The 15621-nt window shown below is 30.0% G+C and overlaps 2 protein-coding genes across 2 annotated transcripts in view; both read left to right on the top strand.

Moving 5' to 3' along the window:
• Positions 1-15621, top strand: part of Dtn (transmembrane protein 132C dtn) — a 94706-nt gene that overhangs the window by 47363 nt on the left and 31722 nt on the right. The window contains exon 2 of the mRNA XM_074252594.1: positions 10446-11499. Within this exon, the coding sequence (XP_074108695.1) occupies positions 10446-11499 (1054 nt within the window). The remainder of the gene's footprint in view (positions 1-10445; positions 11500-15621) is intronic.
• Positions 4184-8041, top strand: LOC141533674 (phospholipase A2-like). The gene is made up of 3 exons (XM_074252674.1): positions 4184-4610; positions 6090-6242; positions 6391-8041. Exons 1-3 carry the CDS (start codon positions 4438-4440, stop codon positions 6470-6472), a joined length of 408 nt encoding a protein of 135 aa, XP_074108775.1. The 5' UTR covers positions 4184-4437; the 3' UTR covers positions 6473-8041.

Raw genomic sequence — 15621 nt, 5'->3', positions numbered from 1 at the left:
GGCCTGAAGTTTAAAGTTTAATCCAAGTTTGAATTAAATCTTAACTACCCAAAGTTATCAGCATACATTGTGGATGCTCATCCAGAAATGTATGACTGGTAAACAAGTTTCGGGTCGTTAATGACAATTACATGCACCAGACACCTTCCACCTTCACCCTCCATCAGCATCAGCATCGCTGTAGCTGTCACCTGATTACCTTATTCATCGCAGTATCTTGTCGGTGGTTTAGTCGTTGGGCGGTTCAGGGGTACAAGATGCAAATGCGACTGCGGATGGCATTGTTGGATGTCAAGTAATGGCATCTCTGTTTAACTCGAGGATCACCCCTCACTTTAACACCAATTGCCCATCAGATCAGGAGAGACACAATAGCTAATAGCTAGCACCTGTACGACACGTTGGTTCTTGATACTGATGCTCGGTTCGCTGGATCCCTTTTAAGGTTTACATGTAGTAGGTTGATCTTCTATGGGTGGAACTGAATAGAAGCTACATCTTCAACATCTAGGCTGGTAGGGAATACAGAACACACAGATGGGAATAGAGGTACAGGCGCATTTAACAAGACCCAAGCTCAACTTACAACGGACAGGACAATTCATCTCCGCTGGCATTTGTAGCATCCTTTATTGTTGTTCAACACATCTACCCAGTCTGTTGGTGAACTACCTGCTAGAGCTGGAGCTCTTGTGGTTGTAGTTGTTCTAACATCTACTCTGATTGCACAATCACGCGGACACCTTTTGTCTCATACCTTTATTGTCCAACCGACTACGTGGATAAATTATGCTGATGCAAACCCAAATTATTCATTTTCGTTTTAATTCTTCATTTATCGTTAATTATTCCTTCATCCAACATGAGTAATTACTCACTCCTGGCTCTTTACTCGATTTTTGCTTTAATTAAGCTGGGTATTTAATACTTAATAATTCTTTTTTTTTTATCGTCTGGCTTTTTAATAACTGTTTTTAAATTTATAGTTTGTCGGTTGAATATTTATAGATCATTCATCAGTTTGGATCTTATTTTATGACATCTGAACTTTTTATGAGTTCTTAGGAACTTGAAGAATTTTTTAGGGATTTATTTTAGGGCGTTATTTAATTTGACAACACTCAATTTTAGAAAGAGACCCGAAGAAAGTTGCGTGAAACGAATAAGCTCAGACTTTTGCCTTTTGAGGCGTGCAATTTAAAGTAAAAATCTTGCAGAAAATTGAATTTATCATTAAATGACTGGTAGAGTGCCAATTTATCCTAAAAGTTCAAATTAATTGACAAAGAATGACTCTATGGCTCCATTCACTGCACCGATACCGGAAATTTGATAATTTCTCAAGTTTATTGGAATAAAATCATATTTTTTGTAAAAATTCTTTAGAAATCATAAATTCTTTTTTTTTCTTAAGAATTTATTATTAATAAATATTTATTAATAGTTTGCAAATATATAATAACGGTTAAAAAATATTTATTAAGAGTAAATTACAAAATAAAGAACAAAACAAAGATACAATAAAGAAGCTGCAGCCTAAAATTTCTCCCATCTGTTACACTAAAAACCCGAATTAACTTTGCTAACCTTATCAAAATTCCAATTAAGTAACAAAGCTCTCCACCTTAGTATATAACACGGAAATATCAGCATATCATTAAATTTATCTATATAACTTCTCATATTTATGAGCTCTGATAGTAATAATAAAAAAAACAATAACAATAATAATAATAATAATAATAATAATAATAATAATAATAAATTTAGCATAATAATTAAAGCAGTTTATGAGAATCTAATAAGCAGGAATATGCATACGTAGATAGATAAGTTCATCGACCGCTTAGACCACCGGTGGGCAATGTTCCGTCGTTTCACAAGATTACGCAACCTTGTGAATAGCTGAGTACTCTAGTTCAGAGTACAGCTCCTATCCAGTTGAACTAAAACAGCATACAACATAGAACAGCGTTCATGTATATCATTATCATTCAAAATAAGACGTAATGCGGAATATGTAGCCCAGAAATCCGAAGCTTTCATCTCGGCATCAACTACAACTACTGTATACGCAATTTGTAATGTTATGTATGTACCTATGTACGGGATGAGTTGAGATAGACCAAAATAACTGACACTTGTATTCCGGCTTCTCCTTATTTTACACTTCTAAATACTCTTGATAATATCTAAATCTGTAGTGGCCATTTGTGTTGTTGTTTATTTAAAAAAAAATTAATAATAATAATAATCATTATTAAAGCACCCAGATCATGTTCGTGGTATAGTTACCTTGCTACCGTAGAGATAGTAAAATCATTTATATCACCCTATACTAGCGATAGTCCCAGTCCCCCGTCACGTCGGCTTCCTTTCTGGATTTTAAAAATGCAAATACCCATTTATCAATCCAACAAAAGGCAGCGCCTGAAAGACCTTTACAGTCAATAACTCTGAAAGCTTACAAGTTACAAGTCACTTTAAGCATTAAAATGCTTGCTCTCTTTTTAATTGCCCTCTTTTTTTGGGGCGAAATTTTTTTTGTTAACTCCTGGGTCATTAAGGTCGATCTTGATGACAACGGGCTTCGGGAAACTTCTGAAGAACGGTTTAATTTTATCTTTCCAGGTAAAGTTTTTGCTAAAATAACTTAAATGACGTTCGTAATTTTGTTTAACTATAAGTTATTATTCTAACTATAAATTTTCGAGTAAAATAACCTTGATAAATGAATTCAATCGAAAAAAAATGAATTAATTATTCAATCTTATCAATTTAAAATATATTTTTTCAAAAATAATTTTTCAATTGTTCAATGATAATTGCACGCCTCATAAGCGAAGCGTTAATGTTGTGCTCTACTCTCGACATTTCAAAAAAGCAGTTTTCTCGAAATTGAAATTGATTTTTTGTTATTTATATTGCACTTAATACAGGTTAATTAACACAGGTTAATTTGAGTGCACTAATATCAAGTCAAATAATTTGTCAGGCACATAAAATATATTTCAATAACCATTTTTTTGTGTAACATAGTAAATAATAACATTAAATATAATCTTTTCTGGACGTCCGTGTATGGATGGGTGTATGTGGCATCAAAATTGGTCGAAAAAATGATCGTACCGGAATAATTAATTTTTAATTATCTAAAGTAACACACGACAGAATTTCTTAGTTAATATGAGCGTTCAATTCACTGTCGTTAAATTATTATTTTTAAAAAACGAATATATGACTGTTGATTTTTTTGTATATTTATCTATACATTTTTATCATAGTTTTTTTTCCTCACCTTAGAGTTATAGTGCTACTAAACCATAGCAGAGTTTTGTTTTTTTTTTTTTTTTTTTTTTTTATTATTTTATTTTAATTTGATTAATTATTTGATTGTTAGCAGTAATAAAGATAAAAAATAAAAAAAATTGCTAAACTTCTTTAAAATCATTTTTTTTATTTGTTTATTGAATGAAAATAAATAAAATAAAATTCAAATGTAAAATCTTAAGTTGTAACCTCGTGAATATCACTCCATCTGATATCTATAAATGGTACTTACTTACAAGTCACGGTAAAGTTACATTGACTATTGAGGTGTTTTTCTACATTTTATATTTTATTTTAATCAATTTTATTGTGAAAAATGAGATTATGAGGCGTGCACTTTTGGATTTTTCAAACTTTTTTATTTCTAGTTTGAGGTAAACTGTATTAATTTTTTTTTAATTTTTCTGGAAACTCCGGTAAATTTTACTGAAATAAATTTTACAAAGTATTGTCGTTACTAATAAATAATAAATTTAACGGTAAATTAAAAAAGACTTACATGAAAAATTACAAACTGGGCTCATAACTTACTATTCATAATATGAATTGGTTGTATCCAAATGACTAAATACACACTAAAATTAAAAAATTGATCTTTTAAGCTTTGTTTATGATGAAGCTCTTTGTGTTAGATAATAAATCTCCGTAAGACGGTAGTTTCCAGTCAATCTCCTTGTTTGTGTTCCATAAAATCAGACTTAAGTTAAAGCCCCAACATACATATAATAAGACCTTCCATTAAATTTCGAGCTAAAATGTAAACACGAATAAGACTAAAAACAATGAAACTCATTGTAATAGTAACGAATAAAAAAAAAAAAAAAAAAAAAAAGGACTAGACTGTGGGGCTTCAAAAAGAATCAAAAGGCGTTTAATGAACATTGAAATTCCGTTTTAGCGGAGGGATCCTCGCGTCAGTTTTATCTCCGTGGCTCTTATTTCGGTCTACCGTACCCAGTTATATCTCGGAAAAGGAATTGCCCTCATTACTCGGGTGGTGAGAATAATTCTACGGTTCTCGGTTCTCGAGTCGTAGTCTAGAATACAGAGATAGAAAGAGGGTTGAGCTGGTTAAATCTCTCACCCTGCTCGGTGGCGTTATATATAATGTTCATCTTAGGAACAAAGTGGTGCGGAAGCGGAACTATTGCGGAAGACTACAACGACCTGGGTTACTTCAGAGAAACGGATGCTTGCTGTCGAATGCACGACCACTGCGACGAGACTATCGAGGCCATGCAAACCAGACACGGGCTTACTAATCCTTCTTACTATACGAGGTTTTCTTTTTTTAGATATAAATTTACGTTTTTTTTTTTTAATTTTTACAGTGAACAGAAATTTTTTATCTGTTGGATCTATAGAGTTTATTTTTATTGAAAGAGGTGATCAAAATTGATCATTTTCAAATCTAATCATATCAGGCTGTAGATGAGAAAATTTTTCAAAGCTTTATTTCTTATAAAAATGTGAACTAAATCCACTGAGAGAAAAAGTTTTTTTTTTTTTTTTTTTTTTTTTTTTTTTTTTTTTTATGAGCAATATTGTGACAAGAAATTAATTTATTGAAAGTTTTGAACAATTTTATTTCATAGCTGAAGAAATGAAATTTTTCTCACAGTAACTTACTTTTTGAAAAAAATTTTTTTAGGTTTGTGAAACAATTTTTGATGAAAATTCATAAGTTGCCTAGCTAAAATTTTCTTTGTCCAAATAAAATAACTTTTATTCAACAAGAAAATTTCTGTGAAAAAAATTTTTATTTCTTTGGCTAAGAAATAAAATTGTTAAAAATTTTCAACCAATTAATTTCTTCTCACAACAGTGCTCATTTTTTCAAAAGGAATTTTTTCTCTCTGTGTATGTGTGTAAAAATTACCCATTTCAAATGTTTTTCGTTATAAAATTAAATTTTTTAATTTTTTTAAATTGCATAAATTTGATGTTTAATGAGGAATATAATCGCTTTTAGTTCTTCAATTAATAATAACTTCATTAAATGAATAAAAGAGAAGTTTGATAATCTTGCGTCAAATGAGTTCTAACTTTTTTGATAATTTATTCAGGAGAGATAATTTTACAATATAATCATAATCTTACTACAATTCTATAATTTTTATAGTTACTTAATACATGTAATTTTTCGACTAAAAGTAGTGTTAAAAATCTCCGACAGATGGCGTATGATTGCTGAATTTTCTTGCTCTCGGAGACTTAAGTTTGAAGTATTAAGTTATGAAATATAAATAACTCTTTTGAGCCTCTTCGGAAGCATATTTGAGATTTTTTTTTTTTAGTTTAATCAAGTACTAAACCAATTGTTAATTAATTAAACACCTTAATTGACGTAAAAATTTCTATAAAAAATAAATAATTCAAAAGTTTCTTTTTTATTCTCATGTATGAAAAAAATTCTTCCACGGGTAACTTTTCTCATATTTTTCCTCAAAAATAATAAATTCCTGATTAAAAAAAAATTTTTTATTCTATAAGTTACAATAATCATTGTAAAAATAATGATTATCACCCCATCTCCCGTAAAAATCATAACATAATTCATCCACCTCGACAATATTAAAACCGAATCAATAAAAATAAAAATAAACCCTCGTTCCAATAAGCAAAAAGCAATAGCCTTAAGCTAGTCCAAGTATTCTTCTCGAGGGTTTTAAATTGTCCGTCTAAAAGCTCTAAAATAATAACAATATCCTTAAATAATATATCTAGGTCGTTTTATTACGTCTTTGTTATTTATGTAGGGTACACTGTTCTTGTGATGAAAAATTTTACGACTGTCTTCATGGAACAGAGGAAAATATATCCAGAAAAGTAGGAACTGTTTACTTCAGTGTCCTTAATACTCAATGTTTCCGGAAGGAGTTTCCGATAACATCTTGCAAAAAATACACGACGTAAGCCACTCAATAAATATTATTCCTCTAATTCAATAAAATATAACATATCATATCATAAGATAGCATAAAAAAATTTACAACCAAAACGAGGGTGCACTCGATAGCTTTGAAAAATATTTATATCTATATAACAAAATATTATCAGGTATCCAAAACGGTGCACGGAGTACGATCTGGATATGAGCCAAGATAAAATATACCAGTGGTTCGACGTGCCTCTTTACTGATCATCATTCAACTGGAATCAAGATTACCGATGAGGAGAAAAGTACTACCTAGTCTGTTAAGCTATATATAAATATAAACCTCTTTTCTACACGAGGATTGCCAGTACACCGATATTGACGTAACACGCTGGATGAAAATTCACGTTAGTCTATGATAAAATCCAGATTTTAGAGCCGACGCTCACTTCTTCTAATAGAGCTTCGATTGATTGACTGGAAAGCTTTAAAAAAGGCTACTTGTTTCAGCAATAACTCGATGATGAACACGTTTTATCGATACCTACTTTTTAAGTTTCTTCAACAATGTACTTTTTTAACTGTTATAATAAAGAATCTTTCGTTTTTTCTGCATTTTTCAATCAAATACCTTCAAATTTTAGATAAGAGCCTGAAAATTAAATTATTGATTATCGTTAGAATTTTACAATAGAATTCAACAGCTGCAAAGTTGATGATGAAATCCAACTATTTTATTTGTTTTCATAATTCGGCAAGCAATTTTTAAAATTTTTATATTTAAGGTAGAACCCTCGCGACTTCCGTAGTCAAAAGTTTATGTTAGAGTGTTCGGTACATATACTTGAGAGTCATTATTGACAAGTCTAAAACTTTTTGCTGTTTATGTACTTGTTTTAGCCAATCACGAACGAGAAACTGATCGTTTGAAGAGTCTGGCAACACTGCATGAGCGTTAAGCTATTTTATAGTGACTAGAATTCAAATTTGCGCGCGCCTTACTATAGCGTTTGCATATATTTTCATGCTTATGATATATTTGACCAATCACATCACGAATAAATTGATGCCACATACATTTCATCTTAATTTTATATTAAGGTAGTACTACCGGTTTTATAATTGACGTTCAGAATTTAATGAAATTTGGCAAATTGGTACTTTATAATATCATAACTAAGCAGTAAAATTTTTGGAAGCCTGGCGAGTCTTGAAAAAAAGATATTAATATTTACATATTTTTGCTTTTACCATTGATCCTTATGGAAAATCACAGACTTTATTTTATTTCACAAAACTGGACGTTAAGATTCTAATAAAAATTAAGACAACGAGAGAAAATAACATCTAGAACATATTTTATAACAATCAGTATGGTTTCCGAGCATATGAGAATATTTATTAATAAAAAACATTCAAAATTTATCTCTGTCTCTCTTTCTTCAACGTGATTTAGTATAGGGAAATCTACTACGTTAATCAAATAAGGTTAGGCTTTGGGATTTGACTCTTGTGGTAACGGTAGTACTACCTTAAAGACTAGAATTTGTATTTGCGCGCGCAAGCACGCGCCTTACTATAGCGTTTGCATATATTTTCATGCTCATGATATATTCGACCAATCACGTTACGAATAGTTTGATGCCACATACATTTCATCTCAATTTTATTATGGGATTACACTGTAATGTTTTGGACCAGCTGTAGACTAACCTCTGTTTTGATACATGCGTTTATTTATTTATTTACATACATTTATTCGAAAATATAATTACAATGTCTGAAAAAAAAATAATTGACAGTATTGTTTTGTTTTTTCAGAAAAATTAGTAATTAAATTTTTTTTCTTGATGTGTTAACTGATTTTAAATTTTACTATTTTTTATTATTTCATCTGACTATTATTTTTATAACTTATGAATTATTGTATTAAAATTGTTAACTTTTTTGAATTTTTAATAAATATAGAAAAACACTTATTTTCATAAAATAATCATTGTTATTTTTTTTTTAAATAAATGAAATCAATAACTATAATATTACACCTAACGTACATTAAACTTTTCAAATTTTTCATACTTTTTTCGCGGCTCACAAAACTTGCGTTGTTGCCGTAGCTTTATTAACGTATCCCTTCCTCAGCTAAAGTCTGGTAAATTTTTCATTACTTATTAATAAATATCTCTGAAACTGTGTGGTAATTATCAATGAAATTATTGTTAAAAAATTGTTTAGTTGTTTGTTAACGTTACTCTAGTTTTTTAAAAAGATCCTAAGAAAAGTTTCTAAGATATAAAAATGTTTGTAGGTAAACTTTTGGATATCCCGTATACCGTAATATATAAGAGCGTTCAAAACTCAAACTTTGAAATTAAATATTTCTGAAACTAGATGATAAAAAATTTTCAAATTGCGCCAATCGACGCAGAATTATATGAACATTAATCTGCCAAAATTTTTAAGAAATCCTAAAAAAATGACTCTGGCGAGGGTACTACCTTAACACGCTTTTATTAAATAACAACTCTAATATTATTTATAAATTACTGGTTGTATAATTATTAAAATTTTTGATATTAATTATAAAATTATAACTGGAATTAACAGACATCTGACGACGTTTAGGGATCGATAAAAGTAATCTAAAGAAAGAAAAAATGAAACGGTAGTCTCCATCAGGTGTCGCATGTGGGAAAATATTGCTCAATGATGGAGAGTTGGGATAAAGTTATATTTGTCATTTGAACGAAAGTTCTTCGTCTGCTTGACAATTCTGTGAGAATAAATGGTATTATATGTGATGCCATTACATCAGTCCTTTTGACAATTTAAGATCGTCGTATTGTCGTTGATCTGAAAGTATTTATTTTTCCTGAAGGTCTTTGGTGCTTCGAAAATGAGGCACCAAATTTTTTAAATAATTGAAAAATGGAAAAATTTCTTTATTTCAGATATTCAACAAGTCAAGGCTTCAATTTTAGTATTTGATAAATAATATTAGTTGTGTTTGTTGTCAAAGTGATAATTTTGTCTGAAATTTCGAAATACTTTAATTATTTTTCATTCATAGAATTTTTCTTGACCTGGTTCAAAGTTTGTATTTGATAGTAAAATAACTATAATGACTACGTTTGTAATTTTTAATATTCTTAATCAATGAAATCTATTGCTTTTTTTTTTAAGGGAATTTTTAATTAAATGAATTAATCAACTAGTTGTTGTATTCGTTTTATTTTACATTGAATCACTATAAATGAGACAATAACTCGCCATTGAGAAATTGATTTCAATAGGTCTTATTTGTGTTTAAGAAAAAATTTAAGTAATTACGACATCAAAAGCAATTAACAGCGTTTTCAGATGCTAGTTAATGAGCTTTTTGAGTCATTAGTCATAGATCATAACTACGAATGCCCATTCAGGTAATATTTCAATAAAACGGAAACGGATCGACGGAAAACCATGATACAAAAGGAATAAACTATTAAATTTGTTTAGCTTTAAAAATTTTTAACGAATACAGAATTGAATCGTTGATTTTTTGGTTATCGACTTTATTTTAATTGAAAATTAAATTTTCTTCAAAAAAAGGTCTTTTATTATTTATTTGTATTTTCAAAATTACTCTCGTAATTTTGATTTAAAATCTTGACCGTTGATCCTAATATCAACAATTTGTATGAAGCGACTGCACGAAAAAAATGATTCATGAGAAATGAGAATAAAAATTGTCAGTAAACTATCATTGATACGAAAAATTTGATAGATACCTTTTGTTTTAAGAGATCAAATTTTACTGCAAAATGGTCTTTTATCTTTTTGTATCTTCCATGTTATATTCGTAATTCTGATTACAATTCGTTATTATGCATATCTCATGTACTTTAGTTAAAATTTAAACTTCTAAGTTTCTGAAAGTTCACTTTCTTGATTTACGAGTAAATTTATTTAATTAATTTAAACTGAATATTAAATTTGAAAAAATAAAAAATTACTATCACTAGCCAAAGCCTTCTTTTACAATCTAAAAAATTATTGTCCTAACAAACAACAAATTTTTCCAGCAAACAAAAACCTATCAACCTCCAAACTCGATACTTGAAAGCAAACAATTTTCCACAAAAAGCTTTAGCTCTCAAAATAAACTAAACTCCTTCCAACAATAACCTTCTCTATTAATCGAACAGCAAATCCCTTATAAAAGCAGTAAATAACAAAGTAAACATTTATTTTCCAGGTGCAGCTGGCTCAGTGGAAGTCCACTTCGAGAACAAAGACGGTGGATTTTTCCTAAAGCACACACCGAGGCAATACTACCCCTCAAGGAACCCGGACAACACAATGTCGCCATTCGGGCAGGGAACAAGCGTGATATCTTCATCATCCTCCTCCTCAGCACCATCTAGTTCAATCTTATCGATCGATAAGTTCACCGTCTTCCAAACCAGCGAGCCAGCATCTGTCCGCGCTACCTACGGGCCGTTCAGTACAAAACAAACAGTTCCAGCGCGTTATATAGTTCCCGATCCCTTGGAAACTCTACCGGGCCCAGAAATGAGGCGAAATGTAACAGCTTCTTCAAGCTTGGCGATGATGGATGTCCAGGATTTGGGCGCCAGGCACTTGGATATGTCGGCCCACTTAGTTGGCGCCAGCGTGTCTCGAGATTCTCCAGTTTTAAGGGTCCTGTTCCATGCAGGAAGTGAAGCGGGAGGAAGAAGACAGCTATTAGCCCGCCATCAGCGCGTTTGTGTCCTGTTGCAAGCATCTCTTCCCGGAAAGAACCCACTAACAGCCGCTTGCAGTCCCGATGGCGAGGATGGCGTCTGCCTGGCCCAGATTACAATTCCCGCCGATTGGTGGCCCCCTCTGCCAGCTCCAGACTCTTCAGGACACGTGAAATTGACCAAAACTCCTCCCAGGCTAGTCCAGGTTGCTTACTCCGTGCTGGAACCAAGAACTGTAGTTCTAAGTGACGACATGCCTTTAGACGGCGCCAGAACTGTTTCAGCGACCCCTGAGACCTCTGGTGGAGGTTGCCGGCCCAGGGTCCAGATCCAGCCTGTTACGCCTCTGGGTAAAATTCCGCTGGCGCCCAATCGCGCGGAATACAAGGAAATAAAGGGTGATGACTCGTTGATGCTGCTGGTGCCTCACGGACCGCTTTATCCCAGGTCGAGATTGCACGTCCCGGTGTTTCTTTATCTAAAAAATTCAATTGCCGACACGACCGGGTCCTCGATTGAAGATAAAGATGCTTTAGGACCTCCCATTGTTGCTGTTGTTCTCAGGTAATTTTATTTATTTATTTTTTTTTTCTATTTTTGAAGGGGAGATAAAGTTAATTGTCAATAAATTTCCTAAGCGAGTATCTGGAGGTTACTTTTTCGCTCTTTCTTTGTAATTAACTTTGATTGTAGATAAAATTTGAATCGATTTTTTAAGTGGAAACAAAAAATGAAATTATATTTTTTTTTTTTTTATGGTTTTAAGAATTTTCTATGAAGGGAAACTTACTTTTCATTTTCTTATTAAATTTTTATACTTCTAAGTTAATTTATAGAATTTTTGGTATTTTCTAGTTTAAATGCCTTGAAAAGTTTCCGGTAATGTAGTTTTGAGATCATTAAGTGCCATTTTCTCAGTAAAACAGCTGATTAAATTTTGGACTCGATTGTTACAGTAGTTTAGAAAGTTTTTAAGATCCCTTGAAATTTATCAAGCTGAATTAGTTCAAAATTTCTGGAAATTTGTAAATAGAAAAGTGCAATCCGCTACATCTAAATATTAAAGTTCAGAACTTAATTTTATTCTCAATCAAAATTTATCAATTTGGGGATTGTAGAATTCGACGCAGTTTTGCAACCGCAAGGAGATAATTTATTACTTACCAAATGGTTCGTCGTAAGGTTTTAAAGTTATGTGAAAAAAATATTTTTTTAAAATTTTTTAAATTTCAATATTTCACGAACTAACTGCAGACGAAATTGGCGTTCTTCACAGTTTTTTTTTAGCACTTATTTTATTACATCAAAAACAATAAAAACATAAATTTTGGAATTATGTGAAAAAAATACTTTTTTCAAAAATTTTGCGACAACGATGTCTCTTGAACAAATCGACTGATTTCAATTAGACTTTCGGTTTATCGATGTATTTTTTTGAGGATAAGAGTTGATTAGATTTTGAAATCAATCTTAAGACAAGAAATTTTTTTTGGCTCAAAAAACTTAATTTTACCAAAATCAATTTATTCTTTCTAAATATTTTTTCGAATCAAGAAAATTTACTTAAAAGTCAAGAATTTATTCTATCTGTATACTAAAAATTTCGTTCAATCCAAAAATAAGCTGAAATTGAAACGAATCACTTTTATTTTTCAAAAGATTCACAAAAATTGATAGAGATAGTTCATATTTGTTAATCTTAATCAAACATGTTCATGAGTACAAATGTGGTGATCCTCATTTTAATTACATCATTCCACCAACCATGCCCATGATAGTGTCTATGGGGCTTCCACCAGTAGCTTTGCTTGCTGACAATGAGTCACTATTTGCAGCTGCATTTGAACCGTCGGCACCTGAGCTTGAAGATGAAGCTGCAGAGCTACTAGCAGAACTACCGCTGGAGGCAGCAAGCCTGAAAAAAAAAAAATTGAATGAAAATCCACTTACAAATAATACAATATTAATTAATTAATGATCCATTTATTTCGTGATTTTTAAGCAAGAAAGGCGTATCTTAAATTATACATCTTTTTTTGCTCAGCATTTTTCCCCCCAATTAGCTCAGGAATGTTAGAATTTTCAAAATTTACTAAAAAAATTAAAAATAAATTTTTTTTTGAGACACATCCTTTTTGTTTTAAGAAAAAAAATCGTTTAAGCAAAAAGGGTGAGTATTAAAAATTTTTGTTTCTTTTTTCTAATTTTCCAAGACAGAAATTGAATGTTTGAAGCTTTTGCGGGTATAAAAATTGAAAATTTACAGAAATAGACTTGTGAGAAGCCAAAACGTCGGGATTTTATGAAAGCTTAATTTTTTTCAATCCAATTAAACTTAATACTTTAGAATAATTTCTCAAATTTTTTTTTTTTTTGAATTTTTAATTCTTATAGTCAAAAGTCGAAAAACTATAAAATAATAATAATATATTGTTGTGATTTTTTTTTCTTGCGTATCTCCGAAAAGATTTTATTTTTTATTTTTTAAGTAAATTTTCTTATTTCTAATATTCTTAAGTTAATTGAAGAAAAAAAATTTTTTTATACGCCCTTTTTACTTTTCTGAAAAGCACAAAGGGTGTATAACATAAATTGTGATGCACCCTTTGTCCTTTAGGAATACAATATAATAGTGAATACTTACAGCTGCAACAACAACTGCTACAAGAAGGAATAAAATAATGAACTTTTTCATCTTTGCGATTGAGTGATTTATAATTTTCCAGTATATTTTCGCAGCTTATATACTGTTCATCCCTAATAAAATTTTGCAACTCTACAAATATTAAGGCAATTGAGTTGGGTTGATTTGTTTAAGAAAATGTCTCTCATTGGTTAGCGGAATTTTTATGCATTGCTAAACCGAGTATTTATTTTTTGATAAATTTTTTCCATTTTTTATTTTTTATACTTATTCTAATAAAAAAAAATATTGGAAGTTTAAACAGATGCGACCTTATAAATTTTCGATATTTCGACATTGAAAGTAATTAATCATTTTCATCTCAATTAATTATTTTTTTTATGTATTATTTCATTAATGGTGTGCAGTGAGACGAATAAATAAAATTAAATATACTTTTGACTTTTAAGAATGCTCATGTAATTATTTATCTTTGATATTTTTGCTCAAAGTAAAAGAAAAGTTCTTTTTTATATAAAAATAATGAAGAAGGCAAAAAATAGATGAAAAAAAGACTCCTAGAAAAAAAAAAGTAGCAAGATTTACTATCAGGCAAAAAAATTAAAGTATACAATTCAAAATGTACTTACTACTAATTTTTTTTGTAATATTTAGTATTTGGCAGTCATTATACTGTGCATATAGCGTGAAAAATGCCAAAAGGGCATGAATCAATGCATACGCTTTTAATTTAGCTTTGTAAAGTTCAAAGGGCGTATAAAATTTTTTTTTTGACAATTACATTGCAAGCATATTTTAAGCCTAAACCAAAAAAAAATTTATAAAGCCAAAAGGGCATATTTCTCAAATTACACGCCCTTTTGGCTATAAAAACCTTATAATAAGTTCAATCATAAGTTCTAAAACAGAAATAATATGCTTGCAAAGTGGTTGGAAAAAAAATTTAAGTTTAAAAATGAAAACAAAAATTTTCCAAAGCCAAAAGAGCGTAAGTTTTAAATTATTCTCCCTTTGGGCTTAAGAAACTTAAAAATTTTGCGATCTAAATCCAAAAGGTAAATTTTTGAAAGACAATCACTTTGTCACTATATTCTAAGCTTGAAAATAAAAACAAAAATTTCCAAAGGCAAAAGGGCATTAGTTTCAAATATTACATCCTTCTGACTTTAAGAATTTAAAAATTTTATAATCTAAAGTCTAAAAGGGCGTGTGAATTTTTTGTGTTATCTCAATTTGCATTAATCTATTTTGTACCTTCTTTCTACAGTTAATTTTCATATCCTTCAGTATTATTTTGATCTTAGTTTTATTTTTCGTGCTTTTTTTCATTATTTTTTCAGAAAATATAAATTTTATTTATTCGTCCTTTTTGCATAAAACTCTATTTAACTACTGTAATACGCCCTCTTAGCATTTGCAACGTGATTACTTCAAATACATAAATTGAAGAATCCTCTAATACTTATCATATTTGTCAACTGTTTATAAATTATTTTTCTAACAGTATGTGCTTTGATGAATAGAATTGAAAATATTTTCAAACTTAGTCTTGAATTCTTTAAAAATAAAATTTTTGACTTTTTGTTAATATTGATTTCTAACCCGAGAACATGCAGTTAAATCTAGATTCTTATAATTACACATTTTATAAATTAAGCTTAACCAATTGTTACATTTAAAATTATTTCATACTTTTTAAATGTGGTGATATTGTAGTACTACAAATTTTAAAAGACATTCTTAAAATGCACTTTACTTTTCATTTGGAAATTATGCCTTGGCATAATAAGTAGATATCTATCAATCCATTTTATAAATATATATTTAGTAAGAAAAAAATTCTAAAAAGGTATGTTTGCACCTGTACTTAAAACCAGTACATTGCAGTGCAGCAATAATATATAAATAACTTAAATTAGACTTACATATTAATAATTCAGTGCATCATCAATCAAGTTGTCAAAAACAGAATTATAAAATAGCCTTAGGCCCGTTAAAGACAGATTATAATTATTACAACATTTCTTATTCTTCATTAACAC

The sequence above is a fragment of the Cotesia typhae genome, unplaced genomic scaffold, assembly GCF_013202065.1.
Source record: "Cotesia typhae breed Kobodo isofemale line unplaced genomic scaffold, CoteBio_Ctyphae scaffold_121, whole genome shotgun sequence".
Classification (NCBI taxonomy): domain Eukaryota; kingdom Metazoa; phylum Arthropoda; class Insecta; order Hymenoptera; family Braconidae; genus Cotesia; species Cotesia typhae.
The sequence above is the reverse complement of the archived record's forward strand: the minus strand, read 5'-3'. Positions and strand labels throughout refer to the sequence as shown.

Coding starts and splice junctions, on each gene's coding strand:
- LOC141533674 (XM_074252674.1), top strand. CDS start 4,438: ATGTTCATCTTAGGAACAAAGTGGTGCGGAAGCGGAACTATTGCGGAA. Junction 4,611..6,089: donor AATCCTTCTTACTATACGAG/GTTTTCTTTTTT, acceptor TTATTTATGTAG/GGTACACTGTTCTTGTGATG. Junction 6,243..6,390: donor TCTTGCAAAAAATACACGAC/GTAAGCCACTCA, acceptor AAATATTATCAG/GTATCCAAAACGGTGCACGG.